Here is a 24,455-nt window from a genome sequence, read left to right on the forward strand (position 1 = left end):
ATGCACATTTAGAAGTGCAAAGTGTCCTCACTATTGCTTTTCACTTTACACTGCACTGAAAACTCAGCATTCTATCTAAGCAAGCTTCAAGGACAGTGTCTCTGTGGCCCAATGCTGAGGGTATTCAACCTTGCACAGCAAGCACTCTTATCTATGAGCCATCTGACCAGCCCTACAACACACTCTGGTCAATTTGCTTTTTAGAAAATTTTGTTTTGGTTTTTGGTGTTGATGTTTTTTGTTTTGTTTTAAAACAAGGCCTCAAAAAGGCATAAATTTATTTTCCTCCCACCTCACCCTCTCTGTAATGATGGGATTACAGGCATAGGTCACCACATCTAGCTCTCAATTCACTTTCTTTCTTTTTTCTAAGGTAGGGTCTCTCTGTGTAGAGCAAGCTAGCTAGAAATCCTCTCTGTCCTGAGTGCTAGGTTTAAAGACTTGCATCAGCATACCCATGCCTCAATTCACCTTCTTTTTAGATTAATTTATTTTATTATTTTATGTAGATGAATTTTTGCCTGCATGTATATGTATGTGCACCATAGGCATGCCTGGTGTCTGCAGAGCCCACACAGGCTGTCGTATAGGTGCTGAAAACAAAACCAGGGTACTGTGCAAGAGCAGCAAGTCTTCTTAAGAGTATTGTTTAACAGTGTTCTCTGAAATTGAAATATTCCAATTCAAATAAACAATAAAAGCTGAGATTCCCTCTCAGACATGTAGAGTCAAGAAAAGCCAAACTGCAAAGAAGAATCTGAGACCAGACAAGATGTCTGGAAGAAGCAGAAGCCAGCTAATCTGCCTGCAAGAGGTTTAGACCAACCGCGTCACTTGGAAAGGACACTCTTCAACCTGATGAGCTGCCTGCGGACGAGGCAGTGTACTCTAGGTTCTCAACTCTTGTGAGCTGTTACTCCTTCTGGGGTGGGATTAAACAGTTGTCTATGAGTCATTTCTGCTATAAGTAACCCCGATAAAAGTCATGGCTCATCAAAGGACTTTGGTCTGTTGTGGGCTCCCTATCTGCAGTGAGAAGACGTGTGTAGTGTTCCAGGAACAGTGTGTGACACAACAGATGGCTGAGCCAACTCTCCAGCCCTTGACTCACTTCTTAACACCTCACATGTTAAGACTGTCACCTCCTACACTGGAAGCACTCAGAAGGCCTGTCAAATATGTGATTTTATTTTTCTTTTTTCTGTTTGGTTTTTCAAGACAGGGCCTCTCTGTATAAAAGTTCTGGCGGCCAGGCAGTGGTGGCACATGCCTTTAATCCCAGCACTCAGGAGGCAGAGGCAGGTGTATCTCTGTGAGTTCAAGGCCAGTCTGGTCTAGAGAGAGAGAGTTCCAGGACAGGCTCCAAAGCTACAAGAAATGTCTTGAAAAACCAAAATTAGTCCTGGCTGTCCTGGAACTTGCTTAAATTAAATTACTCTTAATTACACTTAAATGACTCTTCCCAAACACAGCCAACGTACATGCTTCTCTTGAAACCACAGACTCTTCTGTACAGCTGCACTCACCACCACTTTACCTTGCTCGTGTTCTAGCAGCTGCAGGGCTTCTACTCCATTACTCCCAGAAGGTCCAGCCCCAAGTTCAGACACAGACTCTCCTTCCAGGTCAAGAGAAGATACTGAATTGGAGCGATTAGAAGGGCCTAAAGAAATGGTCATTCTGTCAGCATCTTTCTAAAACATTCATAAGTCATCATGGAACATTTCATGCAATGAAAACAGCCTAAAAAATGATTATAGTTTTTGTTCTGCTTTGTTTTGAAAGATTTTACTACATGGCCCAGACTAGTCTTACACTCTCAAGTCTTCTGCCTCAGCCTTCTGAACCCTGCGAAAATAGATGTGTGTCATCATGCCTGATTTAAAATACTTTTAATATTGTATTTATTTCCTTAAAAACATAGATGTCTTTGAGCCAACAGCTCTCATTCTAAAAACGTATCTTCAAAAAAAAAAAACCATAACAATAATAATAATAATAATAGCCAGGCTGTGGTGGTGCACACCTTTAATCCCAGCACACAGGAGGCACAGGCAGGAGAATCTCTGTGAGTTCCAGGCCAACCTGGTCTACAAGAGCTAGTTCCAGGATAGGCACCAAAGCTACAGAGAAACTTTGTCTCAAAAAATAAAAAAAAGAAAAAGAAAAAAATGACTAAGGTTCTTGTAGAACGACTGCAATATTTAAGAAGTAGACGTACTTTCTGCACTCTCACACAGGACCTAGAGGAGGCAGGTGACGCCTGGACATCAGAATAACGCCAGCAAGTTTGTGAACCTGTATGCTCCGTAACTGCTGCATCATTAGTGTCAAGGACCACTCATCCATCCAGATGAAAATGGCTGAAGTTGACAAGGTCACAAGCAGGCTTAATGGTCAGTTTAAAACCTATGTCACGGGCTAGAGAGATGGCTCAGCGGTAAAGAGCATTGCCTGTTCTTCCAAAGGTCCTGAGTTCAATTCCCAGCAACCACATGGTGGCTCACAACCATCTGTAATGGGGGTTGGTGCCCTCTTCTGGCCTGCAGGCATACACACAGAGAGAATACTTTATATATAATAAATTTTTAAAATCATTAAAAAAAAAAAAAACTATTACCTGCAGGGCCATTTGCAAGATGAGCAAATCAGACATTTCTATTTTCTGATTGCCTAAGGCTGATGGAATTGTTTCAAAGAACTCTTGACTGGGAAAATCGGGAATATATGTCATAAATAAAAGTAAATAAATAAAATAAAAAGTAGAAGTATTCGACATTTCTACACACAATAGAATGCTAAAATAAATTTACAGGCATAGTTGAAGCTAAAAAATTCCTTTAAAACATATTATTGCCAGGGGTGGTGGTCATGCCTTTAATCTCTGCACTTGGGAGACAGAGGAAGAAGAACCTTTGTAAGTGCAAGGCCAGACTGTTCTACTTAGCAAATTCTGGGTCAGCCAAGGATACATTGTGACTCTTGTCTCAGAAAGATAGAAAAGAAAATTATAAAAATACAAACATGTTATTTAAGATCACAAATTACAAAGGGAATGTTATTGGCACACAAAAGTAAAAATGTTACAAAATGTCATTAACTTAATTTTGCTATAAATAATTCAAATATCAACTGTCAATAGTGAAATTACAGGTGAGTTTATTTCTTTTTCACATTTTGTAGAGTGAACATATGTTACTCATGTATATCTTCCTTTAAACATTAATAAACTGGACTCTATACATAAACAAAAGGCGCTAAATTATGGAATGACAAACTCTTACTTCACATTCTGGCTTAAAGCTTCCTTTGTTACTGAAGATTAGATCTAGGCATGCCAGGCAAACATTCTACCAGCTGAGGTCTATCTTCGCCCTGACGGCAGGTGTGAGTGTGTGGATACAGGAACACAACAGGAAAGAGGATGCACAACATCCTGAAATGCTCGTCAGTCCACTCTCCCCATCTGCACATGCACCACAGCCTTCTAAAGGAGCTCTATAAGCTTTGACAGACAGCAAGTTGAGAAACACAACTTGCTGTTATTCATTTAATACTGAATGAGGACACATGTTCCCATTATATACGACCAACAGCCTCTTGCAATCTTAATTATATTTAGAAAAAAGTCTTCCAGCCATGTTAAAGCTCGTTAGAAGAAAATTTCATTATCCTCCTTAGTGAGAGGCATGATGGCTTAATTGTAAATTATAAGGCTCCTTTAAAGAACACAGAACAACTGGGATCACACACTCCCTGAATGCAGTAGCCCTTCACCTTCAGATATGCCTTCCAGATTATCACTGCAGAGGGAAAAGCGCAAGGTTTTGTCAGGTTTACCGTGGAGTTTGTTTTCATCAACAGGGACATCTCCTTGTCCTCCATCCGAGAGCTGCATGTTTAGGACCTGAAAAAAACAAAGAATAAAAATAGAATATAATTTTTGGTTTATCATAAATGAAAGACTACTGACAATAAAATAAATAAACCACAAGTGTATATTTCCATTCTTCTTAACTATTTCTAACTAAAAGCCTGTCTGCGAGGCCCACCCAGCTAACTCAGAACAAAGTCCATATTTGAAGGCAACTCCAGCTATGTCTTCCACTCTTCATCAGGGTCAGCAACTGACAGTCAAACAGGGAAGCAGTAGGGAGGCACAGGCATCAGAAGACTTCAGGGTTCTGTTCTGTCAGCTTGAGCTTAGTGTTCAGCCAAGGATCTGGCGGGTCTCATTGTGTTTTGTGTGCCCCAGGCTAGCCCTTGCCCCTGCCTCTGTCTCTTGAGTGCTGGAATTACACATGTAAGCCACCACATCTGGAACATCTGGATGTATGAGCTGTGACTTTCCAAGCTAGCAATGAACTTTCTTGAAAAACAAGCCATCATTTATTGAATGTAGGTTGTTGCTTCTAAGCCAGTAAGATCAACAGGTAAGAAAGATACTTCCCTTTAAGCCAGATGACCTGAGATCAATCTCCAAGAGCCAAAATATATAGAGTATGTGTACACACACAAGCACACGCATACACACATGCCTACAATAGCAGTTTGCCTCTAACTCTAAACTCTTAACAAATTCTTAAAACTCATTGTCGCCAATGCTTACTCTCCCTCCCCATTCCTTCCTTCTCTTTCTTTCTCTTGCTCTCTCTCTTTTTTAATTTGATGAGACACGGTCTTATTACTTACAGTGCCTTGGAAGCCTATGCTGACAGACTAGGCTTACCCTAAGCATGCATTCTTCCTGCCTCTTCCTCCCAAGGACTATAATTTATAGGTGAGGGTCACTATGCCCAACTCCACAGTCTCTCTCTCTCTTTTTTTTTTAAGTTTTTTTAAAAAAATTAAATCCTGTGTATGCTGCAGAGGGTACATGTGTGACTGTGGGTGCCTGGAAGGTTCTGAAGAACCTATAGATTCCCTGGAGCTACAGTTACAGTAAGCTACCTTATGTGGATGCTTGGTCCTCTATAAGAAACACTATGCCATCATAGCCCCCTAATCTCATTTTTTTTTCCACTTTGGGCTCAGTAGTTAAGAGCACTTGTTCTTTCAGAGGACCTGCGTTTGAGTCCTAACACCTACATGATGGCGCACAACCATCTGTAATTCCAGATTCAGGGGATATAATGGGCCCCCCTGGTCACTGGGAATGCATGTAGTCACAAATGTAGGAAGGCAAAACACTCACATACATAAAAAAAGTAATCTTTAAAAAATTTTTATTTCCCTAATTTTTTATTTATTGCTTCCATTTTTCCCCTAACCACACAATGGAAAGCATGTTAGGAATTTTGAACTCTGAACACAAACCCTACCTCTCTACCAGCCTAAGAAAATAAACAAAGCGTTCCCTACAAATCCCTAGAAGTCTTACCAAACTTCTGCACCACAATGCCATGGCTTTCCCTCCTGTGCCACTAGAACAAGCCCTTTTGGTTTTGGTGTGCTCACCAACTTCAGTGTCATGGTCGCCCTACTCCACTGTTCACAGGGGCTTAGCATGTGTGGACAGTAAACTTTAGAAAATAATGCATTGTCAGGAATGGAGATACAACTCAGTAGTAGAGTGTTTGCCCGCGTGTGAAATCCTGACTTTAATCTCCAGCCCCAATGTATCAGGCACGTACATTCTCAGCACTCAGGTAGACAGAAGGATCACAAATTCACATACTGGGGGAGTGGGGGTGGAGGAAGTGGAAATTTTGATTAGTATTATTTATAAAGTAATGTGTGTGTAAAAAAAAAAAAAAACAAGTTCACATACTGGAGATATGTACATCGAATTCTAGTCTCAAAGGAAAGGGAAGGAAGGGAGAGAAAGATTTTTTGAAAGAAAAGGAAACAGGGAGGAAAAGAAAGAAAAGAAGAATTGGTATAACCTGAAGATTGATGTGGTGAAATCCTAGCCCAGAATGACAGTTTGGACAGGGGCTGCACATGAGGCTAGTGTTTTCCACACTCAGCACATGCACCTTTTCCCCACATGAGGCCAGGAGAGGGGGCTACAGGAATCAGATCCTAAGAGGACACCAAACATGTCTGGATCTTGGACTTCTCGGCCCCAGAACAATCATAAAAAAAAAAAAATCTGTTATTTGCAAACCACTAGCACTTTTAAATTTTATTTTATATATTTTTTATGTATTAAAAACCTCTATGTTGCATGCAGTGGCATATACCTACAACCCCAGCACTTGAGAGTTAGAGGCAGAAGACCAGAGTTCAAGCCAGTTAGGATTACGTGAGACTCATTATCAAAACCCAAATAAAACAAAGTGCCAAGCAGTGGTGACGCACACCTTTAATCCCAGCACTAGGGAGGCAGAGGCAAAGGATGGTGAATCTCTGAGAAACCTTATCCTGAAAAACAAAACAAAAAAATAACCCATTCAGGGGCTGGAGAAATGGCTCAGAGGTCTTAAGCATTACTCTTCTAGAGGTCCTGAGTTCAATTCCCAGCAACCACATGGTGGCTCACAGCCATCTGTAATGAGATCTGGTTCCCTCTTCTGGCATGCAGGCATACATGGAAGGAATGCTGTATACATAATAAATAAATAGACCTTTTTTTTTTAAAAAAAATAACCTGTTCGTACCTCATTTTCTGACATCATCCCTGGAGTAAGTTGGGGACCTGTCCCTAAGGAAATGACCAGCACCTCTTCTGGTTGTACCTCCTGGATGGTTTCTTGAGATGACCCTTCATGGTCCATATGTAAGTCCATTAGCATATTACTTCGGCTTCTGCTCCGAGTTGCTAAATAAAATAATTTAAAAGAAAAGGTCAAAATAAAGAATATGGCACATGAATACAAAAATATATTTTCTCTTAGTGTTGAACATTCATGCATGCATAAAGGATGATGTTTAAAACATGGACAGGAAAAAACAAGCACTGGGTCCTTCTAGTCAATCTCCTGAGACTAACACAGTAGAGGGCTGGAGAGATGGCTCAGCGGTTAAGGGAACTGGCTGCTCTTGCAGAGGACCTGGGTTCAATTCCCAGCACCCACATACCAGCTTAAAACTGTTTTAAGCTCCAGACCCAGGGAATCTGACATCCTCTTCTGGTTATCGCAGGTACCATACATGCACTTGATGCATAGACAAACATGCATCCAGGCAAAACACTTATACATGTAATTAAAAAAAAATGTTTTTAGCAACGGATCATCAGAAATAGTGTTCCACCTCCACTGGACAGAAAGGCTGCACCTGGTCATAGTTGTGGTGCAGGAAACACATCCTAGCCAAAAAAAAGCACTAACCGCTGGGCAGTAGTGGCATACACCTTTAATCCCAGCACTCGGAAGGCAGAGGCAGATTTATCTCTGAGTTAGAGGCCAGCCTGGTCTACACAAGAGCAAGTTCCAGGACAGGCTCCAAAGTTACAGAAAACCCATCTTTAAAAAAAAAAAAAAGCATTACTTTGTTTCTCATGTTTTTAAGACACTTGAGCTATTTTTAACTGCCAGCAGCCTTCCATACTAATAAATAAATTTATAAGTGTTTAAAAATGTCAGGTGAAAACCTGGCACACAATGAAGTAACATGCTTGGTCCTATTTCTGTAAGATAAGGCTGTACTATGTAACTCAGAGAAGCCAGGACTCCACTATCAGCACTGCTCCAGGAGGTGGAAACCTTCTGGATGCTGAGATGACTGACAGGCACCCACGCCACACCCAGCAAAGGAATATACAACTACTGGGAAACCAGGGCCAGTTTCTGAAAGCACATTTCTTCCTTATGAAATATATCAACACCAGACCTTTCCAGAGACTCAGGGATACTGCTAGATTCTACATGATGGATAAGCAGTAAAGTCACTGAGTTCAATTCTCAGAATCTCCTTGGTAGAAAAAGAAAACTAACTCCAAGAAAGTTGACCTCTGACCTCCACCTGTGCATGTTGGGGCACCCGTACACACACGCTCGCAAATGCACACACAAGATGATTTCTGTGTAACAGTCCTGGCTGTCCTGGAACTCACTCCATAGACCAGGCTGGCCTCAAACTCAGAATCCACCTGCTTCTGTCTCCCCGCCCCCCAAAAAAGTTTTTTATTTTGTTTTTCTCCTACCAGTAATATACTTTTTTTCTTTCCTTTTTTCCTTTTTCTATTTCTTTAGCGTGGGGGTATACCACAACGCTCCTGCAGAGATAAAGGACAGTTTGTGGGAGTCAGTTCTCTTCTTCCATTATGTGGATCCCAGGGATCAAACTCAAATTGCCAAGTTTAGCATCAAGTTCTCTACCATCTGAGCCATCTTTCCAGCCTTACAAGTAAGACTTATTATTTCCAGCTATTTTGATGTATATATTATATTTAAAAACTTATCTACCTAACTATGATGCCCATGCCAAAGAAGCATTCTACCACTGAGCTATACCGGGCTTCACATCCTATACATCTTTTAAGAAATTTTGAGCACTGAAACATCTAATTTTTATGACAAAGTGACCTAGCCTTCCATGATTCTCTCACAGTGATCAAACTCAACACACTGCGCGGTGAAGAGCTCTGCTGGTGCACTACAGTGACGAAGGACAGGTCAAGACAATCGCATTTCACAAAGCTGTAGCTGCCCTCATCATCACCCTCGTTTTGAAGTCATTTCACACTGACTCTAAAACCCTAAGACAGGCCCACCATGTCTTTCTACGACCCACCCTCCACATGAACTGTGAGCTTACAGGTAACCTCATGAGCAGCTCTTATTAGCAAAGGTGAAAATTATAGCTTATAAAAATGCAAATGATCAAATTTCATGTAGCAACTTATAGAAAGCAAAAGCAGCATGCACACAGAATACACCTGTGAATATTTCTAAAGTACAATTACGGAAGAAAAGGAGAACAGCCTATTACCCACCAAACGGGGTTACTAGAGGAATATGAGCAGTAAGATTGGTGGCTGAGGAATCCCAGGCAGTGATGGCCGCTAACTGTTGTCCTGGGTTGCAAAAACATTAAATGGAAGAAAATCAACCCTCTGAACATTGGAAACATTGTTTAGAACATGAAATTAAATGCAACGATAAGGTCACGTGACCATACAAAACACTAGGCAAGCATTTGAAATCTGCTCCCCGCTAAACCCATCTCTAATAACATTTTCAAGTGACAGAAAATGAAAAAAAACTAATGTACAACAGTGAACAATGGGGAGAAAATTTCTACCAAAAAATAGTGTTTTTCATGTGACTAAAGTATAAATAAATAATCCATAATATTAAAAAGAGTCACTAAACATAAAACTTAATTTTAATTTCAATCAAAAGAATTTTTTTTGGAAACAGGATGTTTCTGTGTTGTAACAGCCCTGATTGTCCTGGCACTGGCTCTGTAGACCAGGCTGGCCTGGAATTCAGAGATCCACCTGCCTCTGCCTCCCAAGTGCTGGGAATACAGGTATGCAAAACCACCACCAGCTAGAAATTTGTTTTAAAAAGTCTGTGCTGTCATGAGCTGGGTATTCATTTAGCTACATAGGAATGAACTCTATCTTCTTCCTAAATAGATTTCATTTTCAGCTTAAGTTGTTTTATTCCATCATTGGCCTGGAGCTTCTCTTGTGAACTAGACTAGCCTGGGGCATAAAGTGATCCTCTAGGGTCTTGATATTTCAGGTATGAACCACCAACCACAACTCAAATAATATTTATTTTATTTTTAAGACAGTGTCTCACTATGCAGCACTGGCTGCCCTGGAAGTCACTAGATATACTAGGTTGGTCTTGAACACACAGAGATCAGCCTTTTTCTGCCTCCTGAATGCTAGGATTAAAAGCATACCCAATTAGGCCAGGTTTCAAGAATGATTTTTAAAATTTTTTTCCTGCCTAGCATGGTGCCATATGCCTTTAATCCTAACATTTAGAAGGCAGAGACAGAGACAGGTGAATTTCTGTGAGTTCAAGACCAGCCTGGTCTACAAAGTGAGTTCCAGGACAGCTAGGGCTACACAGAGAAACCCTGTCTCAAAAATCAACAAAACAAAACAAAAACAAACAAACAAAAAAAACCCACTTTAATAAAAAAGTTTTGTTTTTTTTTTAAACTCTATGCGTATGAGTGTTTTGTCTGCATGAATGCATGCCAAGTACCCATGGAGGTCAAAAAGTAGCACCAGATCCCCTGGAACTACAGTTATAGTAAAGAAAGCCAAAGACTCGATGATACCATATTCCTGCTGATATAAATAGATATTATGTTAAATGAGAAAACATTGATTTTAAGAAATTGTGTTCATAAAAAAAAATCAGTTAACAGAAGTTAAACTCTTCTTTAAAATGTGTAAAGTTGAACTGGGGATATGACTCAGTGACCAAGTACTTGCCTGGCATGTGCAAAACCCTAGGTTCAATCCTGACACAGCCAAAAAAAGAAATGTATGAAATATAAAGCTTGTCTAAGTTGACAAGGTCTTGGTGAGTTCCTCATCTTAACAGACGCTGGAACACTCCTGCTCCCTGAACCTAATACTCTTCTTTGGCCTAATTCCCATCCATCCACTCCTTAAGAAAGAGTGCAGGCTTCACTCTTCCTTCTACATCTGGCTGAGTTGTGGCCCCATGAGTCTCTCCATGGACACTCAGTAGGCAGAGCACTGCTCTCTTGTCCTCCCGACTGCCTAGGAGGACCTAAGCTGAGAGTATCATATCAGGGCAGAGATAAATGCTGTGTTCACCCAGTGTTTGACACAGTGACCACTCCATGACTGGATGTTTGTGTGGATTAAATGAAACATACGTAAAAGGCTTACTCAGTGCCTGTTCAGCATACGTGCTCAACTTTTGCATGTGTGTAGACAGATAACACATACTAAGTGAGTAAAGCCCAGTTAAATATATATTAAAAAAAAAAAAAACTTTTAAAGCAGGGTTTACTATAACTCAAGCTGATCAAATACTACCCAAGGATAACTTTAAGCTTCTGATTCCCCTGCCTCCACCTCCTGTGCTGGTATTAAGGTCCTGCGCCATCATACCCAGGCTATGCAGTGCTGGAGGCTAAGCCCAGGATGTCAAAAGAACTAGGTAAATACTCTACCTCGTGGCTATACCCCACCTTTGAAGACACAGTAAACTTAAAGAAAAGCTCCAATACAGAAAACTCTCCTTACCTATAGGTAACCGGTTCTTTTTGTTGGCTGGGGTGGCTGCTGGAGACATCTGAGGAGTGCTGTAGGGGGTGACGTCTAGACTGCTGCTCTTCCCTGGCTTAGCCTGGGGCAGGCTTGCCAACAAGCTGTCAAGAGCCATTCTATCTTCCTTCAGCTCGTCTCCAGACATCACACTCTTCATAAAGTTCACCTGTAAAAGGAAAGGACATTATCTAGTGAAATGAACTGTCAAACATAATACACGCTTCTTACAGGATATATTCTTCTGTGACTTGCCAATGGGTGGCTAAAAGAATTTCAAAAAGAAGTCAACTAGAGAATGATGCCATTACCAGAGTAATAAGCTGACTGTAACTTATATAAACCACAGTTCTGCTCAAGCCTTCCAAAAGATTAACGGAGTTCATTGGTGGAGTCTCCACTGCGCGGCCCCCAATCACGACATCAAGGAAAGCAGCGACACAGCTCTGTCAAAACAGGAAGAGATCAAAGCCAAAGTCTCCCTCAAAAGATGAGAAAAATTCTGACCAAGGTGGATAAGCATGAAAAAAATTTAACTTCATGAAAATTATTTTAAACCCAACATTCCGTATGTAATGATACAGAATACGCTCAAAAAAATAAAAATAAAGTACATGTAATTTACAACCTAAAATTCTGAAAAGGCAGATGGGGTGTGGAATGGGAGACATACTAAGAATCTGCTGACACACATAGGCCTCTAGAAGAACACACAGAAGAAACACTGAGAACTTTCTGGAGAGGAAGTGAAGGAGAAATGAGAAGTATGGGGGAAATGGCATAGAACAGGTTTTATTTTATTTGGTTTTTCCTTTAAATGTTTTTATGTATTTATCTGGGGTGCACATGTGGAGATCAGAAGACAACCTGAGGGAGTCTCTCCTCTTGTGGGCTCTGAGGATCATACTCAGGTCATCAAGGCTTGGTGTCAAGAGTCTGTACCCACTAAGCCATCTTTCTCTAACTGTTTCTTGGGTTTTTGTTGTTGCTTTGTTTTTTTTCCAGACAGGGTTGGGAAACCCTGGCTATCCTAGACCTTATCCATATCCTTATCCATATCCATAGACCAGGCTAAGCTCAAACTCAGGGATCTACCTGCCCCTCTCTCCTGACTGAGTGCTGGAATTACAGCTGTGCACCGCCACCACCTGACTGTTTCTTGGATTTTTTTGGTGTTGCTATTCTTGATTTTTGAGGAAAAAAAATCTATTCACCATGGTGTCCCGGCTCGCCTCAAACCACAGTGATTTTCCTGCCTCTATCACTCAGGTACGGGGATTATAGTATATACTACTATACTCAGTACAATATCAGTTTTTATATTTTTTTATTAATTTGTTAAGACTTTTTTGGTTTTTATTTATGTTCATGTGTGTTTATACATATATGAGCATATATGTGCTGGGGACTGCAAAGGTAAGATGAGAATGCAAGATCCCCTGGGAGCTGAAATTACAGGTGGTTATGAGCCACACAAGGTGGATGCTGAGAACTAAACTCCTGTCCTCTGAAATAGCAAGCACTCCTAAATCATAACTTCTGAATAATTTCTCCAGCTCCAATATTTGAGATTTAGGCCACTTGAACTGCTAGCCTACTCAAAGTCTAATGAAATACCTTTTTTACTCAATTAACTGAACAGTGCCATAAATGAAGAACATTTAAAATAATTTAATTACTGCTGATTGTTAAATTAGTAACAAATTAGTTAAAAACAAATTTTTAAAAAATAATCTAATAGGTCTTGATTCTTATTACAATGATACCCCTTCAATATTTGTAAGACAGTTTAATCATTAGAAAAATCTTCCTAGGGGCTGGAGAGATGACTCAGAGGTTAAGAGCATTGCCTGCTCTTCCAAAGGTCCTGAGTTCAATTCCCAGCAACCACATGGTGGCTCACAACCATCTGTAATGAGGTCTGGTGCCCTCTTCTGGCCTGCAGGCATAGATACAGACAGAATATTGTATACATAATAAATAAATACATAAAAAGAAAAAGAAAAAAAGAAAAATCTTCCTAAATTTAACGGTTGCTGATACAATATTGTTAACTAATTTAAAAGCAAATTAATGACTGAATTATTTAACCTTCCTATCACCTAAAGACTAGATTTAATAAAGAGAATAGTTAAGTTCACTAAACACTTGGCCAGAATTTTTTACAAATTTTATTTTATACCATTTATTCTTGCACACAGGGTCTTTCTAAATAGCGCGTCTGTGTGGACCAAGCTGGCCTAAGAAATCACAGCCATCAGCTGCCCTGCTTCCTAAGTGCAGGGATTAAAGCTGTGCACAAAGTGAGGTTCTCTGCTTGTGATGAGGACTCACACTATTGTCTAAGCTAATCTTGAACTCAAGGCAATCCTCCTGCCTCAGCTGAGATTACAGGTGTGGGCTAGCATACCTGGATACCTAGCAGTCTACAAAACAGTAATTCACACAACACAACATTCATTCCTACTTTGTCAAATTTTCCAAGGCTATTTTTGGTCCGAGGATCTCCTTCTTCGGTGCCAGTCATTGCTAACTGCTGCAGAAGGCGGCCGACCTGCAAACAGAAGCAGTGGTGAGCATGTGTGGGTGCCCATAGCAGCACTGTCTATGAAGCACTTACATTCCAGTCCAAGTGTCCGGTTTCATAGTAATATTCACATTCATCTCATCAGGCAAACAAAACAATGATCCCAATAAAATGTGTATTTTGTCTATGTCAGCTTTTACCATTTTCAGATGAAGACATAGAGGAAGTAGAAAACTTTGCTGTAATTTCTTGTTACACATGACAGGAACATTAGGAAATTGAAAGTACAGTATATCTACTGATAATATACTTTTTCTGTGCTTAAAAAACATTTTAAACTAGCCAGGCAACAGCGCACACAAAGGCAGCAGACAGATCTCTGAGTTTAAAGTCATCCTGGTCTACAGAGTAAGTTCCAGGACAGCCAGGGGTACACAGAGAACAAAATTAAACCTTATTATTACTGTATCTGTGAGCATTATTGAGGACAGGGGAGCACATGTATGCAACAGTGCGTGTGGAGGTTGTGAGCTGGCGCTCTCCTTCTAGCATAGGTTTCAGAGATGGAATTCAAGTTGTTATACTCACACAGCACTTTCTACCCTCAGAAACATCTTGTGGACATGAGAAAATTTTTAAATAATCTGCAAACGCTTAGCCATGCAATAAATGACTTCAAGGCTAACACACAGGACTTTCCCCTTACAAGTTCATGAAGAACTCAAGTATTGGGGATGGAGAGATGGCTCAGTGGTTAAGAGCACTGACTGCTCTTCCAGAGGACCCGGGTTCAATTCCCAGCACCCACATGACAGCTCACAACTGTCTGAAAATGCAGTTCCACGAGATCTGACACCTTCACACCAATGCACATAAAATAAAGTTAACTAAATCATTAAAAACAAATTTTAAAAAAAAGAACTCAAGCATTCTCTTTATAGTTTTCTGTCGGTTTTTGAGACAGGATCTATGTAGCTCTGGCTGTCCTGGAACCCTCTTTGCAGATCAGGCTGGCCTCCAACTCACAAGGATCTGCCTGCCTCTGCCTCCCAAGTGTTGGGATTAAAGGTATGCGCCATCTTGCAGGCAAGAATCAACTTATTTTAACATGTGTGTGCCTGTCCATGAAAGCCAGAGAAGGTGTTGGATCCCCTGGAACTGGAGTTGGTGGGCTGCCTGATGTGGGCACTGGGACGTGAACTTAGCTCTTCTGAAAATGAACAAACACTTTTACCTAAAGAGCCCCTCTCCAACCCCAACCAATGTTTTTTTTTTTTTAAAGGTTTATCAAGTTGGGTAGGATGATGTGCACCTTTAATCTCACTCAGCATTCAGGAGGCAGAGGCAGACGGATCTTTGTGAGTTCAAGGCCAGCCTGATCTACAGAGCGAGTTCCAGGATAGCCAGGGCAACACACAGAACAACCCTGTTTCCAAAAAAAAAAAAAAAAATAGACTGGCAGGTGAGATAGCTTTGGCTTTGGAGTTAAGACCAGTGGCTACTCTTCCAGAGGACCTAAGTTCAATTACTAGTCCTTGTATAATTCTAGTTCCAGGGGATCCAATGTTCTCTTCTGCAGACATGTGCAGATATACATGCAGGCAAAAATCCCTCCTATACACACAAAATTAATTAATTAATTAATTAAATAGTAAGGCTTTGGATAAATCCCCCCACATAAAATAAATTAAATCAATAGTAAGACTTCATGTAAAACACCTCACATGTAAAATAAATTAATAAGACTTCAGGTGTAACTTTAATAGCCGAACATGTGCTTAGCACATGTGAGAGGTCACAGTGCAACTTTCAGTAGCTGGTTCTCGTCTACTAACATGTGTTCCAGGGACGGAACTTAAGTTATCAGTCCTTCACAAGGCCTTTTACTTGCTGAGTCATCTCCTTAGCCCAGAACTCAGATCTGTAGGGGTATCTTACTACACATATGTACCATCTTCATGGAGTGGTGTCTACTTTCACACATGAACACTTCTGGAGAAAGGCCTAATATTCCAAGGAATACTAACTAGTAGCCTCCTGTTCAGCTCCAGTTGTAAGGCACAGTCTCAGTTTCCAATCAATCTGGACTCTGAAATTGCCAGGAGAGGGATGATGGGCTTGTTCTAGAAAACCCAGTCAACTCAATGGCCAAGAGTTAAAGGATTTCACTGAAAACCAAGGCAATACTATAATACCTCAAAATCCTAATATAATTGTTTTTCTATCTCATGAGAATCAAATACTTAGAACAATTTAAGAAAGAGTTCCTGAACAGCAACGACTACACAGAGAAACCATGTCTCAAAAAAACAAAAGAAATTCCCACTCTATTATATCAGCTGATCTTAAATCAAATATTGCATTAATAATCACAAAAGCACACCTGCATCAGGTTAAATCTCGCCACCTCATTGATAGGAGCATCAGATATTATTCCATACTGCTCTGGATTGACAACTGCGGGACAAATGAAGCAAGCCAACAGAAGATCGGTGCACATGGCTCTGACTTCCCCGACCTCCAGTCTGTCTACACAAGAGAGAGTTTTGTACATCTGTGACACAATCCACCTCAGACTATGTGGAAAGCAGTAAGTGTTCTGTTTGAGATAACCAATAAATTTGTTCACCAAAGCCACCAGTTTGGCCTCATTGGAATCCACCATCTCTTGAACCTTTTGCCTGAATCTGTCTGAGCCTTTCTCTCCAAAGAGCTTTTCCTGCTGCGCTGGGGAGAACCTTTCGGTTAGCTTGTTAGGGTCTGTTTCCAGATGGTCTTCGTCTTCCACAAGGAGCTGCATGATGGGCTCATGTAAAGTAGCTGTAAGAAAAAGTTTGGCAGAAAATAGTCCTTCAGAAAACAGTTTAAATAAGATGCTGAAGGCACAAGTTCCTCTCCTCAAAAGCCGCCTGGGGTTGTCACTTTCTTTCAGTTCAAATTCAATCAAGTATCGTAAAACCTGAAGGAGGTAGTTTTCATCTTCTTGCATAATACAGTTGCCATACAAGGAGGTAAAAACTGTGTAGATAACGCTTTGTGTGTTCTCTTGATTGAGTTTTTCTCCAGCAACCAAAGAGGAGGCAATAAGACGAGGATTTTCTCTTAACCGACTCAAGAATTCTCCGTAAGCTGTTTCCTGAAATCCCAATTGCTTATATCCATCAACAAACTGTGTATCTTCCAAAATCTTGGCATGCTGGCAACACTCAGCAGGGGACGCTTCAGCACTAGAAACATTAGCACACAGGCAAGGCAATATTAATAACAACAGTAATACAACACAGGCACTCAATCGGAATGACTAAGTCTGAGTTCATTTTTGTGCCAACAATGAACTCTCTCTGAGTTGCTGAACTCTTTGAGAACATGGAAATGAGTAAGACACACCTAAAAGTAAAGAGGAAGCCAATATCTTCTTAACAGATTAGGTGCAGCGTCTATTTAAAAGTACTGATGAAATTGTCCAGAGTGAGCCTCTATGGATTTTGCTATAGCTTAAAAACAGTTTATTTACTGAGACAAGAACATTCCTAAAAATTTGAGTACTAAAAGCCATCAAAACAGGAGCTGGAGAGGTAGCTCAGCTGGAAGAGCGCTTGCCTGGCATGCACTAAGCCCTGGGCTTGATTTACAACATGGAATACTTTTGCATGGCCTCCAGTCAGTAACTCCCAGCAAAGCTAACAAAGGGCTATGATTCCAAAGATCAGTTCTGCCTTTAAAGATTTTTATTTTTTTTTATTTTTTTTAAAGTATTTATTTATTTGTTATGTATACAATATTCTGTCTGTGCGTATGTCTGCAGGCCAGAAGAGCGCACCAGACGTCATTACAGATGGTTGTGAGCCACCATGTGGTTGCTGGGAATTGAACTCGGGACCTTTGGAAGAGCAGGCATTGCTCTTAACCACTGAGCCATCTCTCCAGCCCAAAGATTTTTATAAATACAATCATACAGTATATATTCTTTTTCTTTCTTTTTTTTTTTTTTTTTTTTTGGTTTCTCGAGACAGGGTTTCTCTGTAGCTTTGGAGCCTGTCCTGGAACTAGCTCTTGTAGACCAGGCTGGTCTCGAACTCACAGAGATCCGCCTGCCTCTGCCTCCCGAGTGCTGGGATTAAAGGTGTGCGCCACCACCACCCGGCTATATTCTTTTTCTATCTGACTACTTCTAACATTATACTAAAATTGCTACAGTTAAAAACTGCTTCCTGGAACAATATAGAAAGCACCAGGCACACTAGTGGTACATAGATACATATGTGGGCAAAACAACTCATACACGTAAAATAAAAGTTAAAAATATAAAAAAAAATTTCTTTAGAAAAGATACACAATTCTAAACTGGGCAGTGGTAGTGCACGCCTTCAATCTCAGCACTCAGGAGGCAGAGGCAGGCAGATCTCTGTGAGTTTGAGGCCACCCTGGTCTACAAGAGCGAGTTCCAGGACAGGCTCCAAAGCTACAGAGAAACTCTGTCTCAAAAAAAAAGATATGCAATTCTAAACCATGAAAATGTATATAAAAATTTATCACAAAAATCACAAAATTAGTGTGGTATAAAATGTTAACCCTTACATTATAATTTTCTGTATCACTGTTTAAGGTAATTAATAAACAAAATAAACTCCATGTATTTTATGACCAAAGACTTACCTAATATTGCTTTAAAACCATGCACTTAAGAGATTGATTTAGTAATAATCAGTAGTACAGATTGTTCACAAAATGCATGACCTAAAAATTTTTACTATACCTGGTTATAATAAGCCGATCCAAATTAATCCTCTGTTGCTTTGCAATCCACGCCGTTCGATACAGCTTTTCAGCTGTCTTCAGCACATCTGCGTTCAGCCTCTGAATGAGCTGTCTCTCAGAGCTCACGTACAAGCGCTCCTGTTTGAGGTGGTGGGCCAGAGTGTGGATATCTAGCTTCACCATCTTTGAATTCGGAAAAGGTACAAAGGCTGATCACTAATAAAAAAGACAAAATTCAAAAATTTTTGTCATTTTAAGTTAGTTTTCTAAAACCAAAAGGAGCAGAATACATTACAACTTTGATTATGGAGGTAGGAGGCTGGAAAGATGGCTAAGTGGTTAAGAGCACTGACTGCTCTTCCAAAGGACCAGGGTTCAATTTCCAGCACCCACCTGGCAGCTCACACCTGTCTGTAACTCGAATTCCAGGGGACCTTGCACCTTCATACAAACATACATGTAAACAAAATACCAATGCACATAAAATTAAATGTTAAAAAAGTCTTTAAATAAGATGTTAATTTAGTACAACCATTGACTCTAATTTAAAATTAATCCCAGCATTTGAGAGGTTGAGACAGGAATGTCAGGAGGTCAAAGTCATCCTTGGCTACCTAGTGGCTCTAAGGCTACATAAGACCCCATTTCAAAACACCAACAGATTGTGATTGTAATGGGAAGAACAGCCAAGGATGATTCTAGGCTGATGGACAGACACAGGCTTAAAGTAGTTAAAAGACTATTTCTGAATAAGGCCTTATTAGGAGCTTAAAAAATAACTTATAAGCCGGGCGATGGTGGCGCACGCCTTTAATCCCAGCACTCGGGAGGCAGAGGCAGGCGGATCTCTGTGAGTTCGAGACCAGCCTGGTCTACAAGAGCTAGTTCCAGGACAGGCTCCAAAGCCACAGAGAAACCCTGTCTCGAAAAAAAAAAAAAAATAACTTATATTTTCCAAATTTTCTATACTGAGCCTATACTACTTCTGTCATTTAAGAAACACAGTATTTTAAAATATTGTAATTTATTTTTGCATTTACATATTGTAATGATCTGCTCTGTCCTTTTAAGAGACAAGTCACGCCCACTCCCTGCCCTCCTCCACTGAGGCAAGCTGATCTTCAGCTTCCAGCCTGAGTCCCTTCTTTTCTCTCAAAGAGGCAGCTTCTGCCCTCTCCCTTCTCGCCACTTCTCCCCTTCCCCCTTCTGTTTCTCTCTCTCTCTGTCTGTCTCTCTCTCTCCTCCCCTCCCCCCTCCATAACCCAGTAAATAAATATCCAACCTCACTCTGCATGCCTCACCCATCCATGTCCATGTCTCTGTCTCTTGCATCATGGTGTGCCCATCTGTCTGTCTCCCCTCGTGGGACTGGCTGCCCCATCAAGGTCTCTCACCCATCGCTACTCCCTGCCTGGGACTCACTGCCCCCTCGTGGCCCACTGCAGCCAAATGGGGAACTGCACCTTCCCTCCTTGGGACTGGCTGCTCTCGGGACCTGCTGTCTGCCACTGCTCAGAGACCTGCAGCATGGTCTCATGGCCCGCTGCCCACTGCTGCCCCTTGGGGACATGTCATAGCACATGTGCAGAAGTCAGAAGACAAACTCTAAGTGTCTGATTCAGCATGTGAGTCTCAGGGATTGAACTCTGGTCCTCAGGCTTGGTAGCCTTTACCACACTGGACTACGAAAAAAGTGTGTGTATGCCCATGTGTGTGAGCCTGCACATGTACATACACATATGCCAGACAAGGGCATTAGGTGTTCTTCACAATTCACTGCCTTTTTTTTTCTTTTTTTTTTTCTATTTTTTTGTTTGTTTGTTTTTTTATTTTTCAAACTGGGTTTCTTTGGAACCTGTCCTGGAACTCACTCTGTAGACCAGGTTGGACTCAAACTCAGAGATCTGCCTGTTTCTGCCTCCTGAGTGCTGGGATTAAAGGTATGTGCAGCCACTGCCTGGCTCTCTACCTATTTCTTTAAGGCAGGGTCTTTACCAGAACCTAGAGATCAAGTAGTCTCAACACCCAGAGCAGGGGTCACAGGCATGCACCAGATACTGGACTTGTTAACTAGATGCTGGGATCTGAATTCCTGTTCTGATATTACTCAACAAACATTCTTAACTACTGAGCCATCTGTCCAGCTTACATATATATATATTTTTTTGGAAATACTGTCTCACATAGGCCACACTAGCTTTGAATTCTTTTTGTACCTAAAGATGCTTTTGAGCTCCTGTTTATCCTTACTCTACCTCCCAAGCTGGGGTTACAGGGATGAGCCAACATGCCCCATTTACGTGTAGTGGGGGTTGAACCCAGGGTCTGTGCATGCTAGGCAAGTACTCTACCATCTGTTGTACATTCTCAGCCCTTTTGCTGGTTTTCTGAGACAGTCTCCTTTAGTCCAGGCAAGCCTTAAATTCACCTTGTAACTGAGAATGACCTGGACCTCCTGATCCTCCTGTCTTAGTCTCCTAAGACCTGAAATTAAGGTATGCACCTGCACACCTAGTGGGTTATTTCTGAATTAGAATTAACAAAATCAAATACACTCTGAATCTGTTTAGGGAGGAACCTCTGCTCACTAGCAGTGGAGTCACCCTTGACTACTTCCACAGAGCAATACGCCTGTTGATTCTGTCTCTGAATAATCTCATTACTTTTCCTCCTTCCCCGGGGAATCTGTCAGCACCTCACCTGAAAGAAAGCCTATAACAAGCTGATTTCCTTGCTCCCCAAAGTCTGTTCTCCTAGTAACACTAAGTGTACCTTAAAGTCACATCATTTTATTCTTTGACTAGAAACTATCCCAAGGCTTTACCTTATACTCAGAATGAAATCTAAAGTCCTACGCAGTCTTCCCTACCTACAACTTTGACCTTCCAGGCCCTACCACAGCATTTACCACAGATACCTACTTGCTTATTAGCCATCTTTACTGGGGGCTTCCACCTCTCTATGCCAGAACTTTTCTGTGTTGTTCACTACTCTAATCTCAGGCCTGGGTGAGGGCCTAGTTCACAGTAGCAACTGAATATATATTTGCCAAAGGTGTGAATGAAATCAAACTATTCTTATTTATCTAATAACTAAACAGTTACAAATAGCATACATATTTTAAATCATTATTTAAGCTATATCCTTGAACTGCCAAACCACAAATTTTTTATATTAATAATAGAAATACCTATATTTAAGATAACAAAACAAGCTGGGCAGTGGTGGCACACACCTTTAATCCCAGCATTCAGGAAGCAGAAGCATATGGATCTCTGCGTGAAAAAACCAGCCTGGTTTACAGAGTGAGTTCCAGGACAGCTAGGGTTAAACACAGAAACCCTGTCTTGAAAAAAATAAACAACAACAAAAAAAAAAACCAAAAACACAACCAACCAAAATTTTAAGAGCAATTATTGTGAGGTAAGGACTACAGCTCAGGGGTAGAGAACTAACTGTCTAACCTGCTAGAGGCACTGGCTTCAAACCTCAGCACTAAAACCCAAAAAATGACAATTAAGGAAATGAATGAGGTTTTTTGTTGTAGCCCTGGCTGTCCTGGAACTCACTCTGTAGACCAGGCTGTCCTTGACCACAGAGATCCTGTCTCTGTCTCCTGAGTACTGGAATTAAAGGTGTGTGCCACCATCTCCCAGCTTTGTTTTTTTGTTTTTGTTTCTTGTTTTTTGTTGTTACTTAGACTTTCAATGCCAAGAATAATCTTAGTTTTTCCTCACTGCACTGCACCCCCAAGCGGGTGGCAGGTGTGTTCTGACAGCCTCAGCTGACAGTTCCAGAAGTGTTGGACTCCACTGTATGATTCAGGTCTGTCTGACTCCGAAGAAGCACGGTTCTCAGTCATCTAATCTCAACATTTGTTAGTCATGTCTACTTTGATTTCTTAGTTGTGCTTTGTGCTAAGGATTTTTTTTAATCTGCTGGTTTTATAGAATATTATTTGACTTCTAGCAGTATCTACTTAGTTTAAAGTCAAACAGAAATACTACATAAACTGGGAAGGCTATAGGTAAAATAAAGTATTTGCATACTGTTGGTGGAAATTTAATTTTGTGTCATCACTATGGAAAACAACAATATTATTCTCCAAAATTTTAAAAAAGAATTACCTCATGAGCTAGTGGCCCCACTACTGGTTATCTACAAAGGACACGAGTCAGTCTGTGAAAAAGCAGCTGCACTGTTCACTGTACCAGCCACTGTCTGGATCCACTCCAAGTGCCCATCAACAGACAGAGAATAGCGAGCTGGTTCTCTGTGGACTACAGGTCTCCAACTCAAGTCACCAGGCCTGGCAGCAGGCAGCTTGACCCTCTGAGCCATCTTGTTAGTCCTAACGACATGGCTTTAGAGACTTTATTTTGTTTTGTTTTTGAAATAGGGTTTTTCTGTAGCTTTGCAGACTGTCCTGGAACTCACTCTATAGAACAAGCTGGCCTTGAACTCACAGAGACCTGCCTCTGCCTCCCAAATGCTGGGATTAAAAGCATGAACCACCACTGCCCATCTTTAGTGATCATTTTAATAAATTTAGGCCAAGCTGGGTGTGGTGGGGCATGCCTATAATCCCTGCACTCAGGAAGCAGAGGCAGGCAAATCTCTGTGAGTTTGAGGCCAGACTGGTCTATAGAGCTAGTTCCAGGACTGGCTTCATAGCAACTGAGAAACCCTGCCTCGAAAATAAATAAATTAAATAAATAAATAAGCAATCTTAGGCCACAGGCAAGCTTGCTAAGCATTTTACTTTAAACAGAATTATAAGCTTTCCTTTCAATAATAAACTGGTCAGAATGTCATTAAAAACAAAATCTGACCACAGCTTATCCTGCAAAACAAAATTTTAAGAACTATTATTGGGACTAAGGAATATAGGTTTTGTGTGTGTGTGTTGGAATATTATTTGGCATATATAATATAAATGGAATATTATTTGGCCAAAAAAAGAAGGGAGAAAAGGAAAATTCTTACACGTGCTACACGGATGGAACTAAAGACATTATGTTAAATGAACAACCCAGCCCCAGGAAAACCAACTACTGCGTGAACTCACTCACATGCTGGTGCAGAAAGGCTGACCTCACAGAAGCAGAGTCTGAGGTAGTAAGGACAGGAGGAATTAGGAAATATTACAGTTAGAAGAAAAAAATAAAAGATCTATTCTATAAGCATAGTAACTATAGTTAATGACAATATGTTGAATGTATTGATTGTATTCCTCATCCTTCATACTACCCTCTGGGATAGGCTTTCCTACAGACCAGGCTGCCTCAATGTAGCCTCACGATGTAGGTGAAAATCACCACCACACTGACACAATACACATACAGTATATAAAGATGTTCATATTTGTTAATTGGTCTTGATTTCTTAGAGCATATTTCCAAACCCCTTAACTTAAAATTCAAAATCAGTCTACCTCAGCCTACCCATCCAAGCCTATTTTATACTGTTACATTAATTTTTTTTATGTATAGTGCTTATACAAGTGTGTATTCATAGTACATGCATACACCATGGTGTACGTGTGGAAGGAAGAGGACAACTTTCAGGACCTGGTTCTCTTCCCACTGTAGTATCCAGAGACGAAACTGAGGTCATGGGCAGAGAGGCAGGTGGATCTCTGATCCACAGAGCTAGTTCCAGGATAGCCAGGGCTACAGAGAGAAACCTTGTATCAAAAAAACAAAACAAAAAAGGGAAAAGAAGAAAGAAAAGAGCTCAGGTGACATCAAAGAACCGGTACCATTCGGCACGGTGGTGTACACCTGAAAGTCTAGCATACAGTCATAAGCAGGATCACTGCACATTCTAGGACAGCCGGGACTACTGTGAGTTTCAGGCCAGCAAAAGCTACAAAAAGACCTTGTCTCAAATAACAGTAGTATAATATACTTAACAATGTTGTAAGAATGAGGGTTTAGCCAAGAAAAACTATCACAAATATATATTGCTCCTAAAATTTGCATGCATTTTCAATATTAGTTAATTTCATTTTGA

General features: G+C 40.7%; 1 protein-coding gene across 7 annotated transcripts in view; it reads right to left on the minus strand.

Annotated features, from left to right (window-relative positions):
- Gapvd1 (GTPase activating protein and VPS9 domains 1) overlaps window positions 1-24,455 on the minus strand; it is a 78,484-nt gene that overhangs the window by 37,186 nt on the left and 16,843 nt on the right. For 2 of the 7 annotated variants that reach the window (XM_041674364.1, XM_041674361.1), the window contains exons 2-10: window positions 18,439-18,656; window positions 16,066-16,909; window positions 13,623-13,709; window positions 11,467-11,601; window positions 11,135-11,324; window positions 8,882-8,962; window positions 6,603-6,763; window positions 3,778-3,907; window positions 1,538-1,663 (exon numbers count right to left, since the gene is read on the minus strand). In XM_041674364.1, coding sequence (XP_041530298.1) covers window positions 1,538-1,663; window positions 3,778-3,907; window positions 6,603-6,763; window positions 8,882-8,962; window positions 11,135-11,324; window positions 11,467-11,601; window positions 13,623-13,709; window positions 16,066-16,909; window positions 18,439-18,623 — 1,939 coding nt within the window. In that variant the 5' untranslated portion in view covers window positions 18,624-18,656. The remainder of the gene's footprint in view (window positions 1-1,537; window positions 1,664-3,777; window positions 3,908-6,602; window positions 6,764-8,881; window positions 8,963-11,134; window positions 11,325-11,466; window positions 11,602-13,622; window positions 13,710-16,065; window positions 16,910-18,438; window positions 18,657-24,455) is intronic. The other 5 variants (XM_041674368.1, XM_041674366.1, XM_041674367.1 and 2 more) reach the window with 3 other exon arrangements.

Source organism: Microtus oregoni, unplaced genomic scaffold, assembly GCF_018167655.1.
Source record: "Microtus oregoni isolate MIOR12 unplaced genomic scaffold, Mior012 000025F_ref0000491, whole genome shotgun sequence".
NCBI lineage: Eukaryota > Metazoa > Chordata > Mammalia > Rodentia > Cricetidae > Microtus > Microtus oregoni.